The sequence below is a fragment of the Lepus europaeus genome, chromosome 14, assembly GCF_033115175.1.
Source record: "Lepus europaeus isolate LE1 chromosome 14, mLepTim1.pri, whole genome shotgun sequence".
NCBI lineage: Eukaryota > Metazoa > Chordata > Mammalia > Lagomorpha > Leporidae > Lepus > Lepus europaeus.
In genome coordinates, this window is record NC_084840.1 from 61,780,965 (window position 1) to 61,803,921 (window position 22,957).

Genomic DNA, 22,957 nt, shown 5'->3' on the forward strand with positions numbered 1-22,957 from the left:
TATGTTTACTATAATTTGCTTAGAAAATTTTTCTTTAATCAAAATATCTGAGGTCTCACAATGATCACATATTAATTAGAACTTTAGATTAGATTAGATTTTTTCTTTACTAATCCTGGGAAAATGATTTATAAATAGTTATTTGGAAACTGATGGAGTATTAGCAAGCCAGATGATAAAATAAATAAAATATACATTGTATAAAGTTCCAGAAACACTTTATTTAAAAATGGGAGTTGAAAATGCATAACAAAATAACATAAGTAATAAATGTAACAAAAATAAATAAGGAGAATAATGTATTCATACAAAATAAAAATAACATAGTAAAAGGCCAAATGTTTGTAACTGAACAAAACTATGTAACACTTAAACAATAATGTAAGTAGAGTAGATGCTAATGCTTTCCTAAACTCCTTACCTTCCATTTCCATGTGGATATAATCAGTATCCAAATACTAAATAAAAGGGGAATAATAGTGATTATTTTGACCAACTTTTTCTTCAAATGGTTTGACCCTGTATTAATATTTCATTCATTTCATCAAAGCATTTATATCTTTCCATTTATGTTTCTTAAACCCTTTTTTCCATCTTCCTTTATGAGATAGAATGGGAAATTTAGCTTTACAAGGAGAATAGTTCATTTACTTTTTTTTTAATTTAAAGAAAAATATGAGATCCATTATATAACAGACTTGTTTTTACATCTCTACCAAAAAAAAAAAAAACGTTTTTTGCATCTTTATTAACTGGTTCAACAGTACAGGATATCTTAAATCCTGTAAGGTTTTGAAGTGTACAGAGTTACTGCATTTCTTAGAACACATGTAGCACAGGATTATTGCTGAAATATTAAAGACCATTTCATCAAAGCTGCAGTTTAACCTTTATAGACTGATGGGGTCAAGGGGAAAATCCAGGTCTAATAGTAATATTTAACTGAATTAAGATTCATCCAAATTATAGTGTTCTGGAAACACAAAGATAAGTATTTTCTTTTAAACTTATCCAAATATGAACTTACTGGAAAAAAACAAAAAAGCTTACAGAATATATTTTTCATAGGCTTCCTGTTTAGTAGCATAGGCCCAAAGCCTTTGTCCTTGTTGTCTTGCAGGGTCCTTAGAAATGCGTCAGACTGAGACAAGATTTACTATTGGGTCCTACAGGGAAACACACAGAAGCAATTCATTGCTTGGGAGTCAAACTATCAACTAATCTTATGACTACTGGTTCTCCAAGTCTCCTAATGAAGAAAATTTTAACCTCATGATCATTTCAGGGGAGTTTTATTTTCAACTGTCACATATAAACTTGGTAACACAGGACCAATATACGTGTTCTTAGCTTTAAAAATATACTCCACCTAAACTATCTGTCTAATCTTTCTAGTTATCATTTAACCTAAAATGAGAGACAAAATCTTATTTCCGTTAAAAAATTGAAAAAAAGTGCCAAATTTATCTTTTGGAAAGTGGAGTAAAACACTGTGGGATTAAAACAAATACAGTATTATCAATTGCCTATGTACAAAGACGGTTAGTCCTTATTGATATATAGATATGTCCACCTACCACTCCCAGTAAATCTTAGTGCAAACATAATAGTTAATCTCCGTAAACCCCAAGACAATTTACGTAGCAACAAAGTTATATAAATCACAGCTATGTTGGAAAATTTTAGGACACAGAATGACTCTTGTGAAAGGTCTGCTTTACTGTGGAGAGTATTATGTCACTGTGTCCAATGATAATGAGAACTAATATAAATCCTATCATTAAGAAGCAAATAGAATGGTTTAACAAATCTGTACAGATGAAGTAGAAGTTCATTTCAAGGAGCAGCTTGGCACAGGAGACAATGGGGACTCAGAAATGGTGGGTATTTAGTTTGCTTGTCGGTCACAGCATGGCTTAAAAGAAAAACAAAGGTCTGTGAAGGGAAAGGATGCAATGATATAACACCATATTGAACATCATAAAATCACAAAAGTTGAAACTGCACAGTCTGCTTTTTCCTATGTGTGCATCAAGTGGTTATCTAAATGGTTTGAAAAGATTGATATGACATTATAGGTAAAAAATAAATAAATAAAATTAAGAAGACAGAGATAACAAAATTGTAGTTTGACCAAGCTGTCTTGTTTTGTGTAAGTCAACACTATGCTGCCTCCAATATTCCTAGTTAATCCACAGGTAATTTTTTTTTTTTTTTTTGTTAACAATCAAGAGAAAGTCATTCCTGAACTGTAACATCTTCCTCTTCCCCTTCAGGGTTGAATCTGTTGAAATGTATACTGAAATCAGCCTCAGATTCGGCATTTTCAAATTCAGCTGAGGCTGAAATAGCAGCAGGATGAAGAACCCTCGCTTCTGGTTGGCAAAGTGTTGGTGTCTGACCAGGGCTGCCGTGGTTATTCACAGGACTAGATTTCTGTTTTGGTGGAGATGGCAAGATAGCACTGGGAAATCCCATGTTGTTCAGAGCCTCCAAAGTTCCATCTGGGTCAATCATAGCATTGATTGCTGAAGGAAAGAAAAAGGAGCAAAGGTATAATTAAAATGTAAAAGGAATAGGACATAACTGTAAATGCAGCTAAATTTGAATATGAACATTATTTAGTTTGGACAGTTTAACTACCTGTGTGTTTGTGTGATTTTAAATGAGGCCAATCCTTCCAACAACATTGTACTTAAACCTCACTCTTAATATCGATCTATATTGTAGATTAAACAATCCCGAATACTTTCTCTGATGAGTCACTTATGGACATTTTAGAGAGTAAGACTGGTATCTGGAGATGTGGAATTCAGTAGATATCTTTTTGAAATTTGTTTTCATTATTGTGAGAAGATAATAAAATGTTAGTTAATTTTTAATAAACACCCCTAATCCTATTTATCAGAGAATTGTGGTTTTATAGCTAAGGTTCAGAATATCCTCAAGGCTGGTGAGGTCAGAAGAACATAATATACTTTGATTTTTAGCATAGCACGTTGTCATAGATCCTGTTGGAGTGCTATGATAACAACTGCATCATGTACCACTGACCTATTAACGGTCCATGCATAACCAATATCCCAGGGCAGCCCCAGCAGGCCAAAGAGACCTTGCTATGTCCATGGAAGGAGCCAGTTAAAGACCAGTTTTTAATACAAAAGTTCTTTATGTGGACAAGGAAAGTTCTCTGTGATTTTCACCTTGATACTGGTCAGAACAGGAAGTTGGGAGAAGGAGGTACCATAGTTCCAAGAATCATTTAGGGGTTCCTTTTAAAAGTATACCCCCATTCTACCAGCTCATAGATTGTGTTAGCAAGCCACTTTTACTTATGGCATAACCCTTGGGTGTGTAGTGTTGAATAAAGGTTAGGAATCACTGAGGTGGGATCTACATATTATGCCTATAATTATTCAACAAATAAATACTGGGAGGAATTAACAGTTGACTCAGTCCTGCTTGTTTGCAACTGGGGATGTTCTGGGTCAAGAGATACACAGACATTAATGCATGATTTGGATTTTCTAAGAACTAAAACAAAGTCTGTCAAAATTTAGGAGGCAAACAGAGTCTGTTTCCCTTTCTTCTCTCCTTCTTTTGGTCTTTAAAGCTATCATGCACTTCTTTTTTATGGTCCATCGAAGCAACTATTATTTGTATTAGAATATAAGTTTATTTGAGGTTATACTACCAATATAAATTAAGAATTATCAAATCAAATAAATAATGCTAATTAGCAAGTCATTTTAAGCTGTATAGATATATACATCATTATTTTATATATTTATATAATATATATAATAATGTAATTAGTTTGTAACACTTAGCCTATTGTCAAATCTACACTCTAAAATATGCCCAAGATTTAACTTTAATTTTTTATATTAGGTTTGTACAATTTCCTTTTCAAGAGTAATCTGAGAGGCTGGAGTTGTGGCACAACAAGTTAAGCCACTGCCTGTGATGCCAGCATCCCATATTAGAGCCAGATTTGAGTCCTGGCTGCTCAACTTCTGATTCAGCTCCCTAATGCACCTTGGAAAGTAGCAAAAGATGCACCAAGTGCTCAGGCCCCTGCATCCCACATGAGACCCAGATGAACTTCCTGGCTCTTGGCTTCAGCCTGGCCCAGTCCTAGCCATTGCACCCATGTGGGAGACCGGGAAGAAGCTCCTGGCTCCTGGCTTTGGATTGGCGCAGCTTCGGCCGTTGCAACCATTTGGGGAGTGAACCAGCAGAGGGAAGACCTCTCTCTCTCTCTCTCTCCACCCCTCTGTGACTGTCTTTAAAATATATAAATTTTTTTTAAAAAATAAGTGATCTGGGTATGTTGAACTCCATACTTATTACATGACATTATATTTAATCAAATAAAATGAATATTTTAAGAGAACACCATTAGAATGCACTTATCCTAAAATGACAGCTCTCTATTCAATTCAGTAGTAAATTTACCTTGTAGCTGCTTTTCAACTCTTTTCAGCTCCTGTAAAATAGAAGAAATCTCCTGCAGGGAAAGCAATAACAAAAATTAGCTTACTTTAATTAAAACATTTTGATTTGACAAGTAATGAATCTCACTTTCATTTTATTTGGAGCATTTAACATTTTCTATTTGATTTACTACTTTAGTAGCAGCATGGTATGAAATGACAACATCCAGTAAATAAGACAAATTTTAAAAATCTTTAATAATGAAATGAGTAACTTTTTTCAATGAGGTAATGATAGCAGATGAAGAGTTCAAGGTAATTTACTGCAGGCTGAGTCTCTCTGGTCCAAATATTGGAAATATGAAATGACTGGAAATTCTGGTAAAGTCTATGCAGTATCCCAAAATCCAAAAATATTGAAATATGAAATGCTGATGGTATCAAGCATTTCAGATAAGGGATATCTAACCTGTACTATATAAAGAAAGATTCTGAAATATTTGTATTGATCAACATTGCAGTAACTCTGACACAGTACTTAAGGGTTTTCTTTGTAAAAATATATGAACCGCAATCTTAATACTAGGATTACATTCTGAGCATTGAAAATCTGTACAAATTCTTTAAAAAGAAGGCAAGCACTATAGTAAGTAAATGGAAACAATTCATGTAAACTTGATATTTAAGTTCAGTTCTTATTTCAAAATTGAATATTTTTAAGGTACAGTTATTACAAGATAAGAATATGTAATAGTGAGAAATATAAAAATCCCCTCTCCATGCCCCTAGCAACTTGGAAACAGTCAACATTTGGGACTCTTGTGAGATCAGCTGAAGGAAATCTGTTTATCTACATATTCTTTTATAAGTGTAAATCAATAAATAGCTTAAAAATAAGTATGCTATCTTTCCATTAATATAAAACTCTATTAAAATGGTTTAATCTTCAAGAAAATTATCATACCATGCTTGAGGTTTTCACAATAGGAACTTCACTTTCAGCTCTTAACTTGCTTTCTATTTCATCCCAATTCCGATCTTTGTCTTTAAATAATATTCTAGAATTTGCAAAAAATAAACTTTATTTTCATATTTTAAAATTTACTGTATTTCTGTTAATGATAACACCAAATACAAAATGTATCTTTTCAAAGCTATGCAAGGAAAAATAAAAGAACCATTACATTAACTAGAATTAAATATAGAGCCATAGAGCCAGTTTTACCGATGATTCAAGCACATGAGAGATCCATATTTAAAAGGTAACTAACATGCATTAATACATTGATTAACATATAAACTCTTTAATGTTCCTCATTCTCTATTGAAAATTAATATAAAATAAACAGATTATGATACAACCCCACAATTTTATATAATATTTGTAATTAATACTGCAACTGTTTCTTACAAAGAAAATGCAATTTTGTTCTGATGGAAAAGCATTATGGGGATGACAAGATGAAAATATATTGAATTAGGTATGAAAATAGGTTGATTTAGCTATGAGTAATTTTTTCTGTTAAGACTTGTTTATATAAGATAAGCACCTAATTGAGCAAAGTGTGAACATTCTTTTAAAGACTGAACATTGCAAGTATTTAATGTGCTTTTCTTTAAAAATTTAATTCACATCAGTATAGTTATATAGAATAACCTACTAGAATTTAAATTACAATTCTTTTTATTAAAATTGCCAATAAATTGTAGATAAAAACAATTTCCAATAATATATCCTAAGTTAGAAACTAAATTCAAATATTGTAACTTATAAACTATCACAGAATTTTGATGTCTTTCTGATGTGGTATATTCTCTGGAATCTATGAGACATGACTGAGCAGTTTTAGAAACATGTAAAGACTCACTGCCTTTTTGGTATCCTTTTAAATTCCTTTACTGAGTCATCTGGAACTCTAGCTTAACTGCTTTATGTAACAAAACACTGTAAATTAAAAAGTAAATTATAACTACTAGAAGCTGTTTAGTATTTAAGTAGTAAGCTAAATCAATATTCTTGTTGGTATTTCCTTCAGTTGTCAATATGCCAGATTCATCTTATTTTTAAAAATTCATAATTTAAACACATCTTATTTAAAAACATTCATCAATATCAAATCAAGTCTAGAATAACTGCAATCACACTTAATTATACTAAAGGTGGCAATAATTAGTCTAGAATCAGGGAAAACAATAAGTGAAATAAGCCAGACAGAGAAAAATAAATAGTGTATGTTCTCTCTTACATCTGGTGCAGAAAGAAAAAAATAAAAAAGAAAAGAAACAAAAAACCTCCAGCTGAATACAGAAAAGTGATTACCAGAGGCTGGGAGGGGATGGTAGATAAAGGGAGTTGGATTATGGGTGTCAAATCTGAGTCAGATTGAAGGAACAAATTCCTAGTGCTACACATCACATAGTGGGGAGACTATAGCTCACAATATTCTAATACATATTGTATGAACAAGCAGACAAAAGAAATTCCAGGCTTCCAATCATCCAGTAATGTCCAAGAATAGGAAATGTTGATTCCCATGTTTTCAGTACACATTGTATACATGTGTTGAACTTACAATGAAGCTATAAATATGTACAAATATTGTCAATAAAAAAATTTTAAAGAGTATCTTCTAATCTATTAAATATTCAAAAGTCAAAAAACTAAACATCCTCACCAGGTACTTTTTGTTATCCTAATTACTACAGTATTAATAATTTGCTTATGAAAATTATGATGGTTTTTGTGGGAGAATACTTAAAGCATTAGTACTGGTTTAAATAGGAATAGTCAGCTCTCTGGATCTGTGGTTCCACAACCAGGACTGAACCAATCACAGAGCAAAAACATTTGAAAAAAAAAAAACACAATGCATCTATACAGAACATGTCTAGACTTTCCCCTGGTCATTCTTCCCTAAATGATACTATGTAATTACTATTTACAAAGCATTTATATTATATCAGGTATTATAAGTACCTAGAGAGCATAAACAGGAGGATGTGTGTGTGTGTGTTACATGCAAATATTATACATTTTATATGAGGGACTTGAACATCTGCATATTTTGGTTTCTGTGTGAGGAGAGGGGCCCGGAACCAGTCCCTCAAAGATACAAAGGGAAAATTGTAATGACTACTTCATAGCCAACTGAGAAGTTCAATGAACAACAGAAGTCTGCACTTGGCTGCACAGTGCCAAAAATTCAGTGAATTTTGTCAGAGGATGGTTACTTAGTTCTTAGATTTCTATTAACCATAGTCATTTCACCTGTGGTGATATGGCTTAGAATGATCATCGAAGGTTCCTGACTCCACTGAAGGGATATAAAGCTTATTTATACATATTCTGGTATAGATTTAAAGTCAAACATCATTTTGGTCTTATGAATTGAACTCAACACAAAATTTAAATACTAAGGAAGCAGAAAAACAGGTCAAGAATTAAAGGCTGCCATGGTGTGTTATACGTAGTAAAACTCAGCACTCAAACTGAAGGCAATTCAAATATAGCAAACATTCTATATTTAATATAACAAATGAAGCAATTTTTACACATAACTTTTAAAATTTTTCTAGCCTGTCAAATGTGAGACAGCACAACCAATTACTTAATCAATGTGCTCATCTCGCCAATTTGATCTCATTTTTAATTAATGTCAAAACTATAAAAATTAATTTTCTTTTGGGGCTTCTAAGGATGAGTTCAGAGCAGACTGTGGGAAAGAAGCTCTATGGTAAGGAATAGTCAGTAAGAAGAAAACGGTACAAGGCAGATACTTGTTGAAAATGTGCTGAATGACTGGTGAGTACAGACCCAGTCAACAGGGAAGGAAAATCTGTGTTTCAGCAGGTGGGATGAAATAGCATCACATACTCTTTTACAGGTAAAGAGATTTCAATGTATTCCAGTAGTGAGCTACATGACCACACAAGCACATTCTCATGATGTTTTTATGGATAAAACTGGTATATCAATAGGAACCATATTTTATATATTAGTTCTCCACAGCTTTTTACAATAAAGTCCAGACTCCTAATTTTGTCTAAACTGATCCATCCTAATCTCTCCAGCGTCATCTCTCACCACTTAGTTTTCCACCAACTCCTCTTCCCATCCTTCAGAACAGGCGTGGCAATTTCCCCAAAAACCATCTCTGGGCCCAAAGGTATCTCATCTTATAATTTCCTTTTTATACTTATCACAACAAATTATAATTACCAGTTTACCTGCCTGCCATCTGGACTCATCTATGAAGGCATTAAATACAGTGCTGGGCTAACAAAATGTAGTCAAAAATTACTCAATCAACAAATGAATTTAGACACTTTATTCCTATTCGATTATTTTAAAAATGTTTATTTCACTTACTTACCCCTTCGGTTAATAATCCTTCTATAATATTCCAGTTTTAGATTATAATTTTAGTGGAATCTAAAATGATAATAACTATTTATAACCTTCAGCTGTATTGAATACTTAAGTCAAACCTGATACATGACTTCTGGTATTAATAAGCAGGCATGTGATTGGGAGCTACGATACGTTGGTAATAGTTGATTAGCTATGCCTAATATTTTTTCCCTACAAATTTAAGTTGGGCTCTAGCTCAGAGAATGGTGGATTGTTTGTCTCTGACCACATATTAAGTGGAAGGGTTATAACAGAGAAAAAGAACTCTCTTGTGAAAGAAGATGGGCTCAGTAAACTCAGGAATGACAAAATCACTAAGGGAAAACATGTATAAGACTTCAGCTAGGATGATATTAGAGTGCTCACTGCTTACTTTTTGAGTATAAGGCCAGCCAGGCTTCATAAAATATGTGATTTAAAAATAGCACATATCTAATATCTGTAAAATCAAGTATGAACCTTAACTCTAATGAAGCTTTAATTTACATACCTTAAATTAGTATTGTTACTATACTTTTTTTTTTTTCCCAAAGAAACCTTTTATTTAAGGAATACAAGTTTCATAAGTACAACTTTAGGAATACAGTGGTTCTTCCCACCATACCCACCCTCCCACCACCTCCTCCTCCCAGTTCCATTCTCCATTAAGATTTATTTTCAATTAACTTTACACACAGAAGACCAAAATCTCTTCCCTGTAACAGGTAATTTTAATAATAATAAAAAGGAAAAGGGAATCAAAGGGCTTCAGTGGAGTAGAAATTTGAAAATGCAGATAATATTCAAGTGAAATAATGAAAATCAGACAAATCACAGCTAACTTAACACAAGTTGACTCATTCAATTGAAGAGCCAGAACGTACATTCCATGACAGAAGGGGGCTTTGTTTTGTTAATGTCTAGTTATAAAGTGTCTGGAATGTACTTCATAATTATTTGTTAATGTATAAATATTAAGTTCTTATTTTGTGGAAATTAAATTTGTTTAAAGCTCACAAGAATATGCTAAAATTGATAGGGTGAATTATCTTGAAAAAACAATGAGTGAAAGCATATATTTTAATAGTCATTAAAATCACTTTTAAAGCAACTTATATGTACAAGGTGAACCTTGAGAAAAGCCAAAAATTCAACTGTTTCCCAATTATTAAAGGAGTATGCTTCATATTCCAATCATATTTGGAGAGGCTATTCAGAGACTAATATTTCACTTCTTACTATTTTAGAAAAAGTAAAGACATGATTAAAAGACAAAGATGCAGAGGAACAAATATACTATGATACTATTTGTATAAACCTTTGAAAAAAGAATTTGAAGAAACAAAATACATATATACACACACAATAGATACTATGTGAATATGCATTTTTATGAAATATTTATATTTTAAATGATATTCACGTATTACTGTTGTTAAAAATTTTAAATTTAAATATAAATTTAGGGTTAGGCTTTCGCCTACAGTTTCGGCATCCCACATGGGCGCTGGTTCGAATCCATTTCTGATATAGCTCCTTGTTGATTCACCTGGGAGGGCAGTACTTGGGCCCCTGTACCCATGTGGAAGATCCTGAAGAAACTCCTGGTTCTGGCCATTGCAGCTATTTAGTGAGTGAACAAGCGGATGAAAGCTCCCCCCCCCCTTTCTCTCCCTCTCTCCTCTCTGTATCTCTGTCTTTTAAATAAATCTTTAATATATATATATATATATATATATATGTATTCTTTGAATAAAATTTTCCTTGAGAGAAACATATATTTATCTAAATAAGTTAAAAAATAAAAGATAAGCAGGACTAAATATCGCAGATCAAACTATTCCTTTTAACATAAGGAATCTTTCTTAGATAAGCATTTTTTTTTCAAAGTAGCAATGTGAAGAGAGGCTCATGGATATCTTCAGGAATACAGAGTAAGCTCAAGATTCAAAGGAAAGCTCAATCCATTTCTTAAGGGGCCATGTAAAAATTAGCTACCTAGGCCACTATTCTGAATTTCCTTCTAAATTTGGAAGATGACATATACTGCTTTTTTAGTAACTTAAAATGTTTTTGGAAGATGGTATTTTTATTTTTTAAAAATATTTTCTTTGTTCATTTGAGAGACAGAGTTACAGATGGAGAGAGCGGTATTTCATCCATTAGCTCACTCCCCAGATGGACACAACACCTGGAGTTGAACCAATCCAAAGTCAGGAGCCAAGAACTTCCTCTGGGTTGCCTACACAGATGCAAGGACCCAAACACTTGGGCCATCTTTCACTGCTTTCCCAGGCCATAAGCAGAGCTGGATTGGAAGAGGAGCAGCCAAGACATGAACTGGTGTCCATATGGGATACCAGCGCAGCAGGTGGAGGCTTAGTCTATTATGACATAGCGCCTAAACTTACATTTTAAATACTATTGAAGTGATTCTTGAAAAAAATTAACTTAATGGCTTCTTTTAAATTAGGTAATTAGCCTTATAATTCCATAAAAATATGTTCAATTTATTTAATTTTTTATTATTTTTTATTTGAGATGCAGGAGGATACAAAGAGAGAGAGAGATACAAATAGAGACCCTGAGCTGCTAACTCACTTCTCAAATGCTCACAAATGGTTAGGGCTGGACTGGGGCTGGAGCCAGAAGCTAAGGACACAACCCAGGACTCCCACATGGGTGGCAGGAACCCAATTACTTGAGTCATCACCACTACTTCCCAGGTCTGCATTGACAGGAAGCTGGAATCAGGAGCCAGAGCCAGGAAAAGAACGCAGGCATTCCAATGTAGGACAGAGGTATCTTAACCAATAAGCTAAATACCCAATCTTTCAATGTGTTTTTACTATACTCATTGGTACTCATCAATACTACTAATGAAATATGTTATTTCAATATATAAGCAATATAATATTAGATTTCTGTTGGATGCTATAATTCACATACCATGCTTAAACATGGCTTTATTGTATTTTACAATTTTAATTATAGTAATTAGAAATAAATCAAGCTATAACATCAATGGATTTTTGAACCTCTGTTATATGTCTATGTTTTAAATTTTTAGTGAATTTAAAATTGCATGATAGCACTTGATAGGTATTATTTGGGGACAAATTTTTCATTCTAAGGATGGAAATTTAACTTGAGGAAAAGCAACAAAAAGCAAAAAGTAACATTATAGTCTAAAAACTAACCAGGTGTGTGTGTGTATATGGGAATGAGAAGTAATTTTATTTTCCTCTCACAACAACTCTAGAGCATACAAGTACACCTGCAAAACACGATGACACTGAGTTTGGGAGACAACAGATAGCTTGTTCAGGGTCGCACAGTAAGTGGCAAAACTGAAACATACCCTCAAGTTTTCTGCCTATTAAACTAATCCTCTTCTCTCTATATTTTATTAGATCCTTTTTTCTTCTATGTCTTTCCCTCTCCAAAAGCTTATTAATTAATAAAGTCCTTACTTTCTCCAGTTCTCTTTTCAGTGATTTTTCTGGGAGTAGTCAAACTAAAATGAAATAAAGCTATTTACTTCAACAGTTCTTTTAAACCAGTATTTATGAAGTCATACCTCATGGCAGAGAACTAAAAGATACAATGTCCAATACAACTTAGTTCCTATGAGCAAGATTCAGACTGCAAAGGGGTCAGATATTGAAAAAGTTATAGGAATTTAACATATGTAAGTAAAAGTATTTTTAAATATAAAACTGAAGCTACAGAGTTTAACAGCATTTTAATTTTCAAGGAGCTGTTAAATAAATTTTCTGAATGTTACAAGTTTCATATTGTCTACTTTACTGATGATGAAGAAAAAATTAAAATTTGAGGTCCTATAAAAGAGGTCCTAAACATCTGTTAATCTAAAATATTTATCATAATTCCATAGAAAAGCAAAATATACCTGGCTATTACTAAAATTAATCTAAGTGATTATGACTATTTATTCTCAATTATAAAGAGGATGACTATCCAGGATATGTATTTAGAATATGGTTATTACTTCTTTTTTTTTTTTTTTTTTGACAGGCAGAGTTAGACAGTGAGAGAGAGAGACAGAGAGAAAGGTCTTACTTCCGTTGGTTCACCCCCAAATGGCCACTACAGCCGGTGGGCTGCGCTGATCCGAAGCCAGGAGCCAGGTACTTCCTCCTGGTCTCCCATGCGGGTGCAGGGCCCAAGCACTTGAGTCATCCTCCACTGCCTTCCTGAGCCACAGCAGAGGAAGAGGAGCAACCGGGACAGTATCTGGCGCCCCAACCGGGACTAGAACCCGGGGTGCCAGCACCGCAGGCGGAGGATTAGCCTAGTGAGCCGCGGCGCCGGCTTGGTTATTACTTCTAAAAAGTTAAGAGCATAGCAGTGGCAGCAAGTCAGACTCAGTTTCACTGACTTCACCAGTTCCTAAAAACTGTGACAGCAGGCTTGGAAAACAGTAACAGGTAACTGTTCATGTAGGCATGGAGGCTGTCGTAGTAAGTACCTGATCTTTCCAGCTGTTTTATCTATCGATTGTCTTATTTTCCTAGAGAACTGAAAGACAGATGACAGCAGCAGATTGTCTCCCATGACCTGAAACATCCAAACAAAAAAGTAGATATTAGAATATTCCCATGACATTATATAATTACCAGGACACTAGTCACAGCACAATATAGTAGTATTTAGAGGCATTTAGTATTCATGCTAATTTTAGCTATAAATAAAATGAAGAAAGTAATTAGAGTAATGTGTAAAAAAATTGAGCAAGAGAGAGACAAACTGCTAAACAAAGAAGTTCCTTTGTTAAATAACTTGCTAAGTTTTCATATTATTGTGGTCAGACCATTTTCAAAAGCATTTTATTTTATCTTCAATTACTATCACGGTTCTGTGTCTCATACTCATATGTTTTTCTTGGGTAGATTTTTTATATGTACAAACACACATACTCTTTCACACTAACTTTCAGATCCTGTTTCTTTTTTATTTATTTATTCATTTATTAAAGATTTATCTATCTATTTATTTGAAAGTCAGAGTTACACAGAGAGAAGAGAGGCAGAGAGGTCTTCTATCCGCTGGTTCAATTCCCAATTGGCTTCAATGTCTGGAGCTGTGCCCATCCGAAGCCAGGAGCCAGGTGCTTCCTCCTGTTCTCCCATGTTGATCCAGGGACCCAAGGACTTGGGCCATCTTCCACTGCCTTCCCCGGGGCCACAGCAGAGAGCTGGACTGGAAGAGGAGCAACCGGGACTAGAACCCGGCGCCCATATGGGATGCCAGCACCACAGGCGGAGGATTAACCAAGTGAGCAACAGCGCCGGCCCCACCAGGAGCTTCTTCAGGGTCTCCCACATGGGGCCCAAGGACTTGGGCCATCTTCTACTGCTTTCCCAATCCATAACAGAGAGCTGGATTGGAAGTAGAGCAGCTGGGGCTCGAACTGGTGCCCATGTGGGATGCCGGTGCTTCAGGCCAGGGCATTAACTCGCTGCGCCACAGTGCCAGCCCCTCAGATCCTATTTCTTAATCCCAGGGTTTTAATTCCTTCTTGTAAACTTCTCCTTTTTATACTCTTCCTCTACGCATTGCTCGAGCAGTTCTGTATGTTGTTTCTAAGTTTTTTCCACGGAGCTATTTGAAGTAACTATTCTCTGAGGAAGAAACTCCTTTATATCCTTGAATTTTCTCCCAAACTCCTTTCATCTCTTTTCCAATGAATTAATCTTTTCAGGGCTGGCACTGTGGTGTAGCAAGTAAAGTTACCACCTGCGATGGCAACATCCCATGTGCGTGCAGGTTCATGTCCTGTCCACTCCACCTCCAATCCAGCTCACTGCTAATGGCTTGATAAAAACCAGGGGAAGATAGTCCAAATGTTTAGGACTCTACCACCCATATGAGGGACTAAGAAGAAACTCTTGGCTTAGACCTGGCCCAGCACTGGCCATTGTAGCCACCTAGAGAGTGAGCCACAGGATGGATGATCTCTCTCTTTCAAAATAAATAAATAAATCTTAAAGAAAAACATTTTCAATAAACTTCTTTCTTTGATTTCTCACTGCCACATTCATTTTTTTTAAAAAGGCAGTAATTTTTTTTCAATACTGGTTTGCAGGTATATAGAACTAGCTATAATTCCTGGTTTACAACATACTCACCTCATTGGTCCAACTCGGACAGCTTTGTCTTTTTAATAATTTAATAATGAATCTATCACCAAAACAATGCCAAAGACCTAGCAATAATCACTGCAGGAGAACACCTTTTCTACCCCTTGCGTTTGCCCTTAGCCATCTGACTTGTTTTTTGCCACTGAGATGTTAGCAGACACAACACAAAGATTGAAACATGTTTGCATGTTGGGGCTTGCTCTCTAAAGGGTTTCTAGTAATACCATTACAAGAAAAGACAAATTGAGCAGACTTGGATCCAATGTGCAACTTTTCATTGTCTAGCTAAGACCACCTAACCAATTAACCAGCAGATGGCTAATGAGTTCTTATTGCTGCATGCCACTGAGACTTTTATGGTTATTTGTAATAGAAAAAAATGGCCTGATGTATCTACCTCTACTCCATCTCATTATCTTTCCTTCCCTCTCCCAAAGTAAACAATATCCTGAATTCCATTCATTATTCCATTGTTTTCCTTTTTTAGATCATTTGAGATATATTTCTGTCTCGGTATATATTTTCATTTTTAAATATTTATGACAGGGGCCAGCGTTGTGGCATAGCAGGTAAAGTCACCACCTGCAGTGCCAGCATCCCATTTGTGCGCCGGTTCAAGTCCCAGCTGCTCTGCTTCCCATCCAGCTCTCTGCTATGGCCTGGGAAAGCAGCGGAAGATGGCCCAAGTGCTTGGGCCCCTGAACTCATGTGGGAGACCTGGAGGAAGCTCTTGGCTCCTTGCTTTGGATCGGCACAGCTCCGACAGTTGCGGTCAATTGGGCAGTGAACTAGCGGATGGAAGACCTCTCTCTCTCTCTCTACCTCTCCTTCTCTCTCTCTGTAATCTTTAAAAAAAATATTTATGACAAAGATCCATCTAATATATAATATTTTGAAATTTATTTTTGTCACTTAACGTGATATTGCTAAAATCATTTTATACAGTTGCATACTGACATAGTTCTCTTTGATTACTCTATACTCAATTTATGACTATACCAGTTTATAAACTCACTTTTATGCCAAGATAAACACTTAAGTTGGGGTTGGCGCTGTGGCATATCAGGTAAAGCCACCACCTGCAGTGCCGGCATCCCATATGGGTGCCGGTTTGAGTCCCAGATGCTCCACTTCCAATCCAGCTCTCTACTATGGCCTGGGAAAGCAGTAGAAGATGGCCCAAGCCCTTGGGCCCCTGCACCCATGTGGGAGACTAGGAAGAAGCTCCTGGCTCCTGGCTTTGGATTGGCACAGCTCCAGCCATTGCGGCTATCTGGGGAATGAACCAGCGGATGGAAGACCTCTCTCTCTCTGCCTCTCCTTCTTTCTCTGACTTTCAAGTAACTCTGACTTTCAAGTAAATACATAAATCTTAAAAGGAAAAAAAAAAAAACTATGCATGGATTTTAAAGTTTTTTCTGCACCAAAATACACTTGCCTTTTAATGCCATTTTTCCACAAACTTTTTGAAGTTCCCGTACATTCATGGTTTGGTACTATCCAGTTTCAGGCATCCACTAGAGGTCTTGGAATATATTCCTCTTAGATAAGGAGGCACTACTGTATAATTACTCTTGCGCAAACTTTCTTTTGTCAAAGGGAAAGGTTTTATTTTGTACATACAATAGCAGGAAAATTGTCAGATCATGGGATATTTTTATGTTCAATTTTAGGAGATAATATCAAATTGTTTTTCAGAATGATGGCAGCAAAGTTAACCTTGCAACACTTAAGACAACCTCTGTACCTCTCCAATTTTAAAACTTTTGGCCACCAACTGAATGGTTATTGTCACATCTTCTCACTTCAGTCTTGAAATGATTCCCATGAACAGTCATAAAGTTGAATCTCTTCATACTCTATATGCCTTAGTATCCTTTCTTTGATGAAATGTTGTTTATGTTTTTAATAGATTTTTCTACCAAGCTGTTTTTGTCTTTTTCTTTGACATGTAGGAGTTCCTTATATATACTATGTATTAATTATGGGCTATATGTTTTGCAAAAGTTTATAACTAGTTTTTTTAACCTCCTTAAAGTATTTTTGACAAAAGTCCTTACTTTTAGTCAACGATACGAGCACTATCATCAACATCACTGGACAAAAAGTCCTTACTTTTAATGCACCAAATTTATCATCTTTTAAAATAAAAACATTTTGTGTCTTTTAAGAAATCATTCCTTACTGTAATGCTGCAAGCTACTCACTTATATATTTTACTAAAGTATTACAGTTTTGCCTTTCCCCTTTTAATAACATTTGGGGTTAATTATTTGTATATGATGTAATGTTGGGGGGAAGTTTCATTCTATCTATATAAGGATAAGCACTTTTTCCCTAGCCCTACTAATTGAATGCTCTCTCCTTTTCCCACTTCTGCCATATGTTCACGTTTATGATTTACTTACTTCATCCCTGCTCCAGGTCCTCCGTCTTGTAATTGTTAAGTGATCAGGAGGCTCTGCAGGTTGAGATCGGTCACCAGACCGACCATTGTTTCCTTCTGGTGTTTTAGAATGAACTAATGGAGGGATCTTTCGGAAGTTGAGACTTTCATCAAAAACACGATCGACCAACTAATAGGACAACAAAAGCAAACTCTTATGAGAAACAGAGTAATTTGAAAAAGTACATATTTGGCATTACAGTTTTTAAGATCAGACAGAAGTTATTTCATTTTTAAGTAGTAACAGAAGCACAACATCTTCAATAAACCAATTACTCTTTTTTTAAAAAAAGTTTCAAAAGTATTTCCTTTATAAACTAGATGTTCATCTACATAGATTTTATTTTCAAAATTCAAAATATACAATTATTTTAAATCCAATTCTGCCATGAATAAGATCTCCAAATGAAAATCAGATGGTAAATAAAATACCTGAGCCATGTAGATGGACAATGAGTTCATTTTACTCACATTGCCTTACCAATGTAAAATAATGTTTCTTTTTCTTTTAGTTTCCTATCTTGTTTTTCCTTTTTTCCTCCCCAAATCCAAATTTCTCCACAAGATATATTAATTGCAGATTTCAATTAAGTTTACAAAGGGAAAAACATTTAAATCCATAAAATTAGTCAAATAAGCTTTTAACAATGCTACAGAAATTACATATTTTAGTAAAAATGACATACTGCCATCTACAGTGCAAATTACATAATGCAATACTAAGTAACATGGGTTTACTGAAGAAGGAGTAAAGTCTAGTACAACATTCGGAAATCAAACAGAAAAGGAAAATGGAAGTCTATTCAATGAAATGCTTGAGTAATTTTACTGAGTCTGCGTCAATGTATACTTATGTTAGATAAATTTAGTTAGAAATGTGAAAACATAATATCATTTTAAATGTACCAGAAGAATTGTGTATGTCTTGCCACCAAGATCTTTTTGTTTTTCACCAATAAGGATGGTTTTATATATAGTCACAATTGATCAGTGTGGTAACAAAACTCTACACAGATTGATGAAATACCACTTATTAGACAACACATGAAGGAAAAACAAATGAAAGTGACCATTAAACAACAGATTAAAGAAGGAAATGTAACAAAAAGCAACTGAATAAAACATCAAGCACAGTTTATGACAATTAAATTTGTTCAAAAAGACTAGCCATTTTTGGCTACTAGTTAGAATATTATTTTGTAAAAGTAACAAAGTAGAATAACCAACACCAGGGGCTGGCAAACTTCTTCTCTAAAGAGATAAATAATAAATATTTTAAGTTTTGCAGCTAGAATCTGTACCTCAATTACTCAATTCTGTCACTGTAGCATTGATAGAGTCATAGATGATAGTAAGCCACATGAGTAAGGCCATGTTCTGATAAAACTTTATGGATGAAGAAATTTGGATTTCATGTAATTTTCACATCATAGATTATTATTATTATTTGATTTTTTTTAGCCATTTAAAAATGCAAAACCCATCCTAGCTTTTAGGCCAAATGAAACTAGGCGGAAAGATCACAGTTTGGCCAACCCCTGAACTACAGGAACTTCTTTGTTAAATGTTAATTCTTTGCTTGCATTTCTGCCCAAGATCAAAACAGCTGACATGGCCAGAGAGTACACTTAGTTCTCTGTATCCAAGGATTCAATCAACCACACATAAAAAATACTCAGAAAAAAATGTATCTGTACTGAACATATGGACTTTTTTGTCATTATTACCTAAACAATACAGTATAATTACTGTTCATAAGGTATTTCATTGTTATTAGTGATTATAAGCAGTCTAGGATGGTTTGAAGAAGGCAAGAGGATATGCATAGGTTATATGCAAATACCATCCCATTTTCTATAAGGGACTTCCGGAGGCTCAGATTGTATTCTTTGTGGGGTGTCTAAGAACCAAGTCCCTGTGGTTTCCAAGGGAACCATTAATTTTTATATGTTAAAGGTATATTCTGTAACAATGTTATACAAATGGTGCCCCCTCAGTTGTATTGTGAGAGGTCTTGGTTTGGGATAGGCAATGGGCTTCATATGCTAACTTAATGTTCCATAGCTTATAAGAATATTCTGAAATTTTATGCTTTTTTGTATCTATATATATATATATATATATATACTACTCAATTTTCAAAGTATCATTGTATATGTATTCTTCAACATAATTATTATTTGAATTAGTGAAATTGTATAATTTTTTTCTTTGTTATCAAGATGTCTCCTAGTTAGCTAACAATGAAAATACCTTTTTAACTGAAGTATATTCCTAGTCAAATTGTATAGAAACTTTTTCAGTTATTTATTAAAATTTGGTTCACTTTCAGATACAATTTTTATTCACATTTCAAGTGAAGATATGGACCAGAAATTAGCAGGCAAAGTTTTGATTCCAAATGATTTTACAGCTTTATGTTAATAGTAGACCAAAGGTTAGCCTTTACTCATTTTGTTACAAAAACATAAAAGAAATTTGCTAAAGCAAAGTTGGAAAATGCAGAGCTGCATGCAAACATTGAGGATGGACGTAACTAAAATAAACTAAGCAAAAAGCTAAAAGCAAAAGAAATAAAGAAAAGAAAGAACCTTATGCATTTCTCCATGAAGATCTCCTACCTCTTCTCTAGTGTCTATGGCAGAGCCAGGGGTGGTGGCAGCAGTGCTTACTGTGGTACTAGGGGCAGTGCCTGATGAAGTCACTGAATCTATCTCTCCTGCTACATCGTTGATCTCCCGAGCAATGAGAGCAAGATCTTGGCTGATCCTGGTAACAATTTTAGAAAAGAAGTTTAATACCTTTTAAATAACAGCTCCAGAAACAACCATTCATGATAGAGTCACTTATGTAAGTTTTATGTCTAACTTAAGATTCATACTCCGAACTTAACATTCTTTAAAAATGCTATTTAACTATTATTATACTTGAAGTCTTAGTCTTTAATTCCAAAAATATTAATGAAACAATTCAAAGTAATCTATTAGATATTACCTTTAAAATACAGTTAATGTAATGATTAGCATTAATATATTTTAGGGATTCTTAAACTTGGAGATGGTGTAGAAAAGCCAAGGAATCCCTGAACTTGGCAATGAAAGAACAATTACTAACCTCTAATCGATGTTTAGCATTTCTTTCAATTATAAATAAGTCAACAAACCAGGGTAAAATTAGCAGGGCTGGTGATTTACACCAACAGAAGTCACATTACAGTTGCTACAGGTACCTTGAAACACAATCTATGATCATTTCTTCGAAATTATTGCAGTCACTGAATTCACAACAATTGTTATTTAATATGTTAATAAATACCACATTATCACTTTAAAGTATCCTGATAAGTGTATTTTAATGTAATATCATTCTAAGTATTTTATTCTTTGCCATTCCAAGTATTTTACATTTATGCATTTAGAAATATTCTGAGAAGGGCTCCATAAGCTTCACCCCATGGCCAAAGGTGCCTATGGTTCCAACAGTTGAGAAGTCCAACATAGCACTTTTAACATACATTATGTCATTTGAGGCTCACAAAGTTCTTTAAAGATAGGAAGTACCTGCTTCTATTATTGAGGACAAAATCTTACAGAAGTTGGGTGGCTTACAAAACTTAAGATGTAGGTAAGGCAGGACCAATCCCAGGGTTAGCACTTATTTCCATAATGCCATTTGTGTTTTCAGCCATATAAACCAAAGAAACAACTTAGGGGTAATCAAGAGAAAATAAATACCTTCTTTAGCATTCACTATTTAAGAGGGGAAACTCCCAAAAACTTTTATTGATATATCCATGTTTCTTAAAAAAAAAATTTCAATTCAGGGAGACATACGAGTTTTCTAAGTTAGGCATCCCTAATACATATACTCAATTTGGCTACTTCTACAGGAAAGATTTAAGAATGAGTGAATATTTTCAAAAGTACATGGGAAAGTATCTGCAACTTCAAAATCCAAAACAAGTACAAAATTACATTTTTTTGACTTACACAATATCTGAGCCTACAAAACTCAAGGAATGCACCTAGTGCATAAAAATTTAATGAGATTTAAAAAGAGATACTAAGTGAAGCTTATGGACCAACAGAAGCAATGTGTGGTCAAATATAAATTTTACAAGAAATGACAGATGTTTAATTTCTCTTTTATTTACCAATAGTAAAAGGTAGGAAGAACATCAACAAACGTATACTGATCACTTATTATGTGCCAAGTACTGTGCTAGGTTCTAAGGACTATAGCACTGAAGAAGCAGCAATGAGGGTCCCTGCCCATGGAGCTTAGAATAAATAGTAAGCACCACTAGAACATAAGCACCTTTATACTAAAAAATGATGAGCACAATTAGCTACAGAAATAAAGAAGATTTATACTCATCAACTCATTTCGCTGTCACAACTACCCTGTAATAGAAGTACTAATCATCTTGTTGTACATGTGACTATTTTCTGACGCAGGTCACAATATTGATGTGGTATAATCAGATCTTTTCATTATGCCATGCTATATTTCACATCACTGAATATGTAATTTTTTTTTTTCTAATTTGTTACCTACTGATGCAATTCTTTTGAGGATGGTTCAAAGTGTTCCTTTCAGGGGTTAGGTTTCTGTCAAGGAACATCTGGGTATTTTTAACATATCACTCATGAGCCATACAAAATTATTAACTTAAAAATTAGCCTGCTATACATGGAAAGCCAAGACACTCTGAAAAAAAAAAAAAAAAAAAAAAAAGACCTAAATGAAAGATCTCCACGAGTGAGATCCCAGTGGAAAGAATGGGTCATCAAAGAAGGAGGTACCTTTCTCTGAAGGGAGGAGAGAAATTCCACTTTGACTATGACCTTGTCTAAATATGTTAAGAGTCGGTGAACTCAAAAGGCTTCCATAGCCTTGGCAACTCATGACTGGAGCCAGGGGTGATTACTGAGGCCATAAACAAGAGTGTCAAATTGTTAAGTCAACAACAGGAGTCACTGTGCACTTACTCCTCATGTAGGATCTCAGTCCTTAATGTGCTATACATTGTGATTTAATTCTATAACTAGTACCCAAACAGTATTTTTCACTCTGTGTTTCTATGTGAGTGCAAACTGTTGAAATCTTTACTTAATATATACTAAACTGATCTTCTGTATATAAGAGAAATGAAAATGAATCTCGATGTGAATGGAAGGGGAGAAGGAACGAGAAAGGGGAGGGTTGCGGGTGGGAGGGAAGTTTTGGGAGGGGGAAGCCATTGTAACCCATAAGCTGTACTTTGGAAATTTATATTCATTAAATAAAAGTTAAAAAAAAAGAATCTTGATGTGAACGGAAAGGGAGAGGGAGCGGGAAAGGGGAGGGTTGCGGCTGGGAGGGAAGTTATGGTGGGGAGGGAGCCATTGTAATCCATAAGCTGTACTTTGGAAATTTATATTCATTAAATAAAGGTTAAAAAAAAAAAAAGGCCGGCGCCGTGGCTCAATAAGCTAATCCTCCACCTTGCAGCGCCAGCACACTGGGTTCTAGTCCTGGT

The 22,957-nt window shown here is 34.5% G+C and overlaps 1 protein-coding gene across 9 annotated transcripts in view; it reads right to left on the minus strand.

Annotated features, from left to right (window-relative positions):
• Positions 1-213: 213 nt before the first annotated feature.
• CEP170 (centrosomal protein 170) overlaps positions 214-22,957 on the minus strand; it is a 146,859-nt gene continuing 124,115 nt past the window's right edge. For 6 of the 9 annotated variants that reach the window (XM_062210705.1, XM_062210704.1, XM_062210702.1 and 3 more), the window contains 6 exons: positions 20,028-20,205; positions 17,399-17,566; positions 13,319-13,407; positions 5,401-5,494; positions 4,459-4,510; positions 214-2,528 (listed from right to left, as the gene is read on the minus strand). In XM_062210705.1, coding sequence (XP_062066689.1) covers positions 2,239-2,528; positions 4,459-4,510; positions 5,401-5,494; positions 13,319-13,407; positions 17,399-17,566; positions 20,028-20,205 — 871 coding nt within the window. In that variant the 3' untranslated portion in view covers positions 214-2,238. The remainder of the gene's footprint in view (positions 2,529-4,458; positions 4,511-5,400; positions 5,495-13,318; positions 13,408-17,398; positions 17,567-20,027; positions 20,206-22,957) is intronic. The other 3 variants (XM_062210703.1, XM_062210697.1, XM_062210701.1) reach the window with 2 other exon arrangements.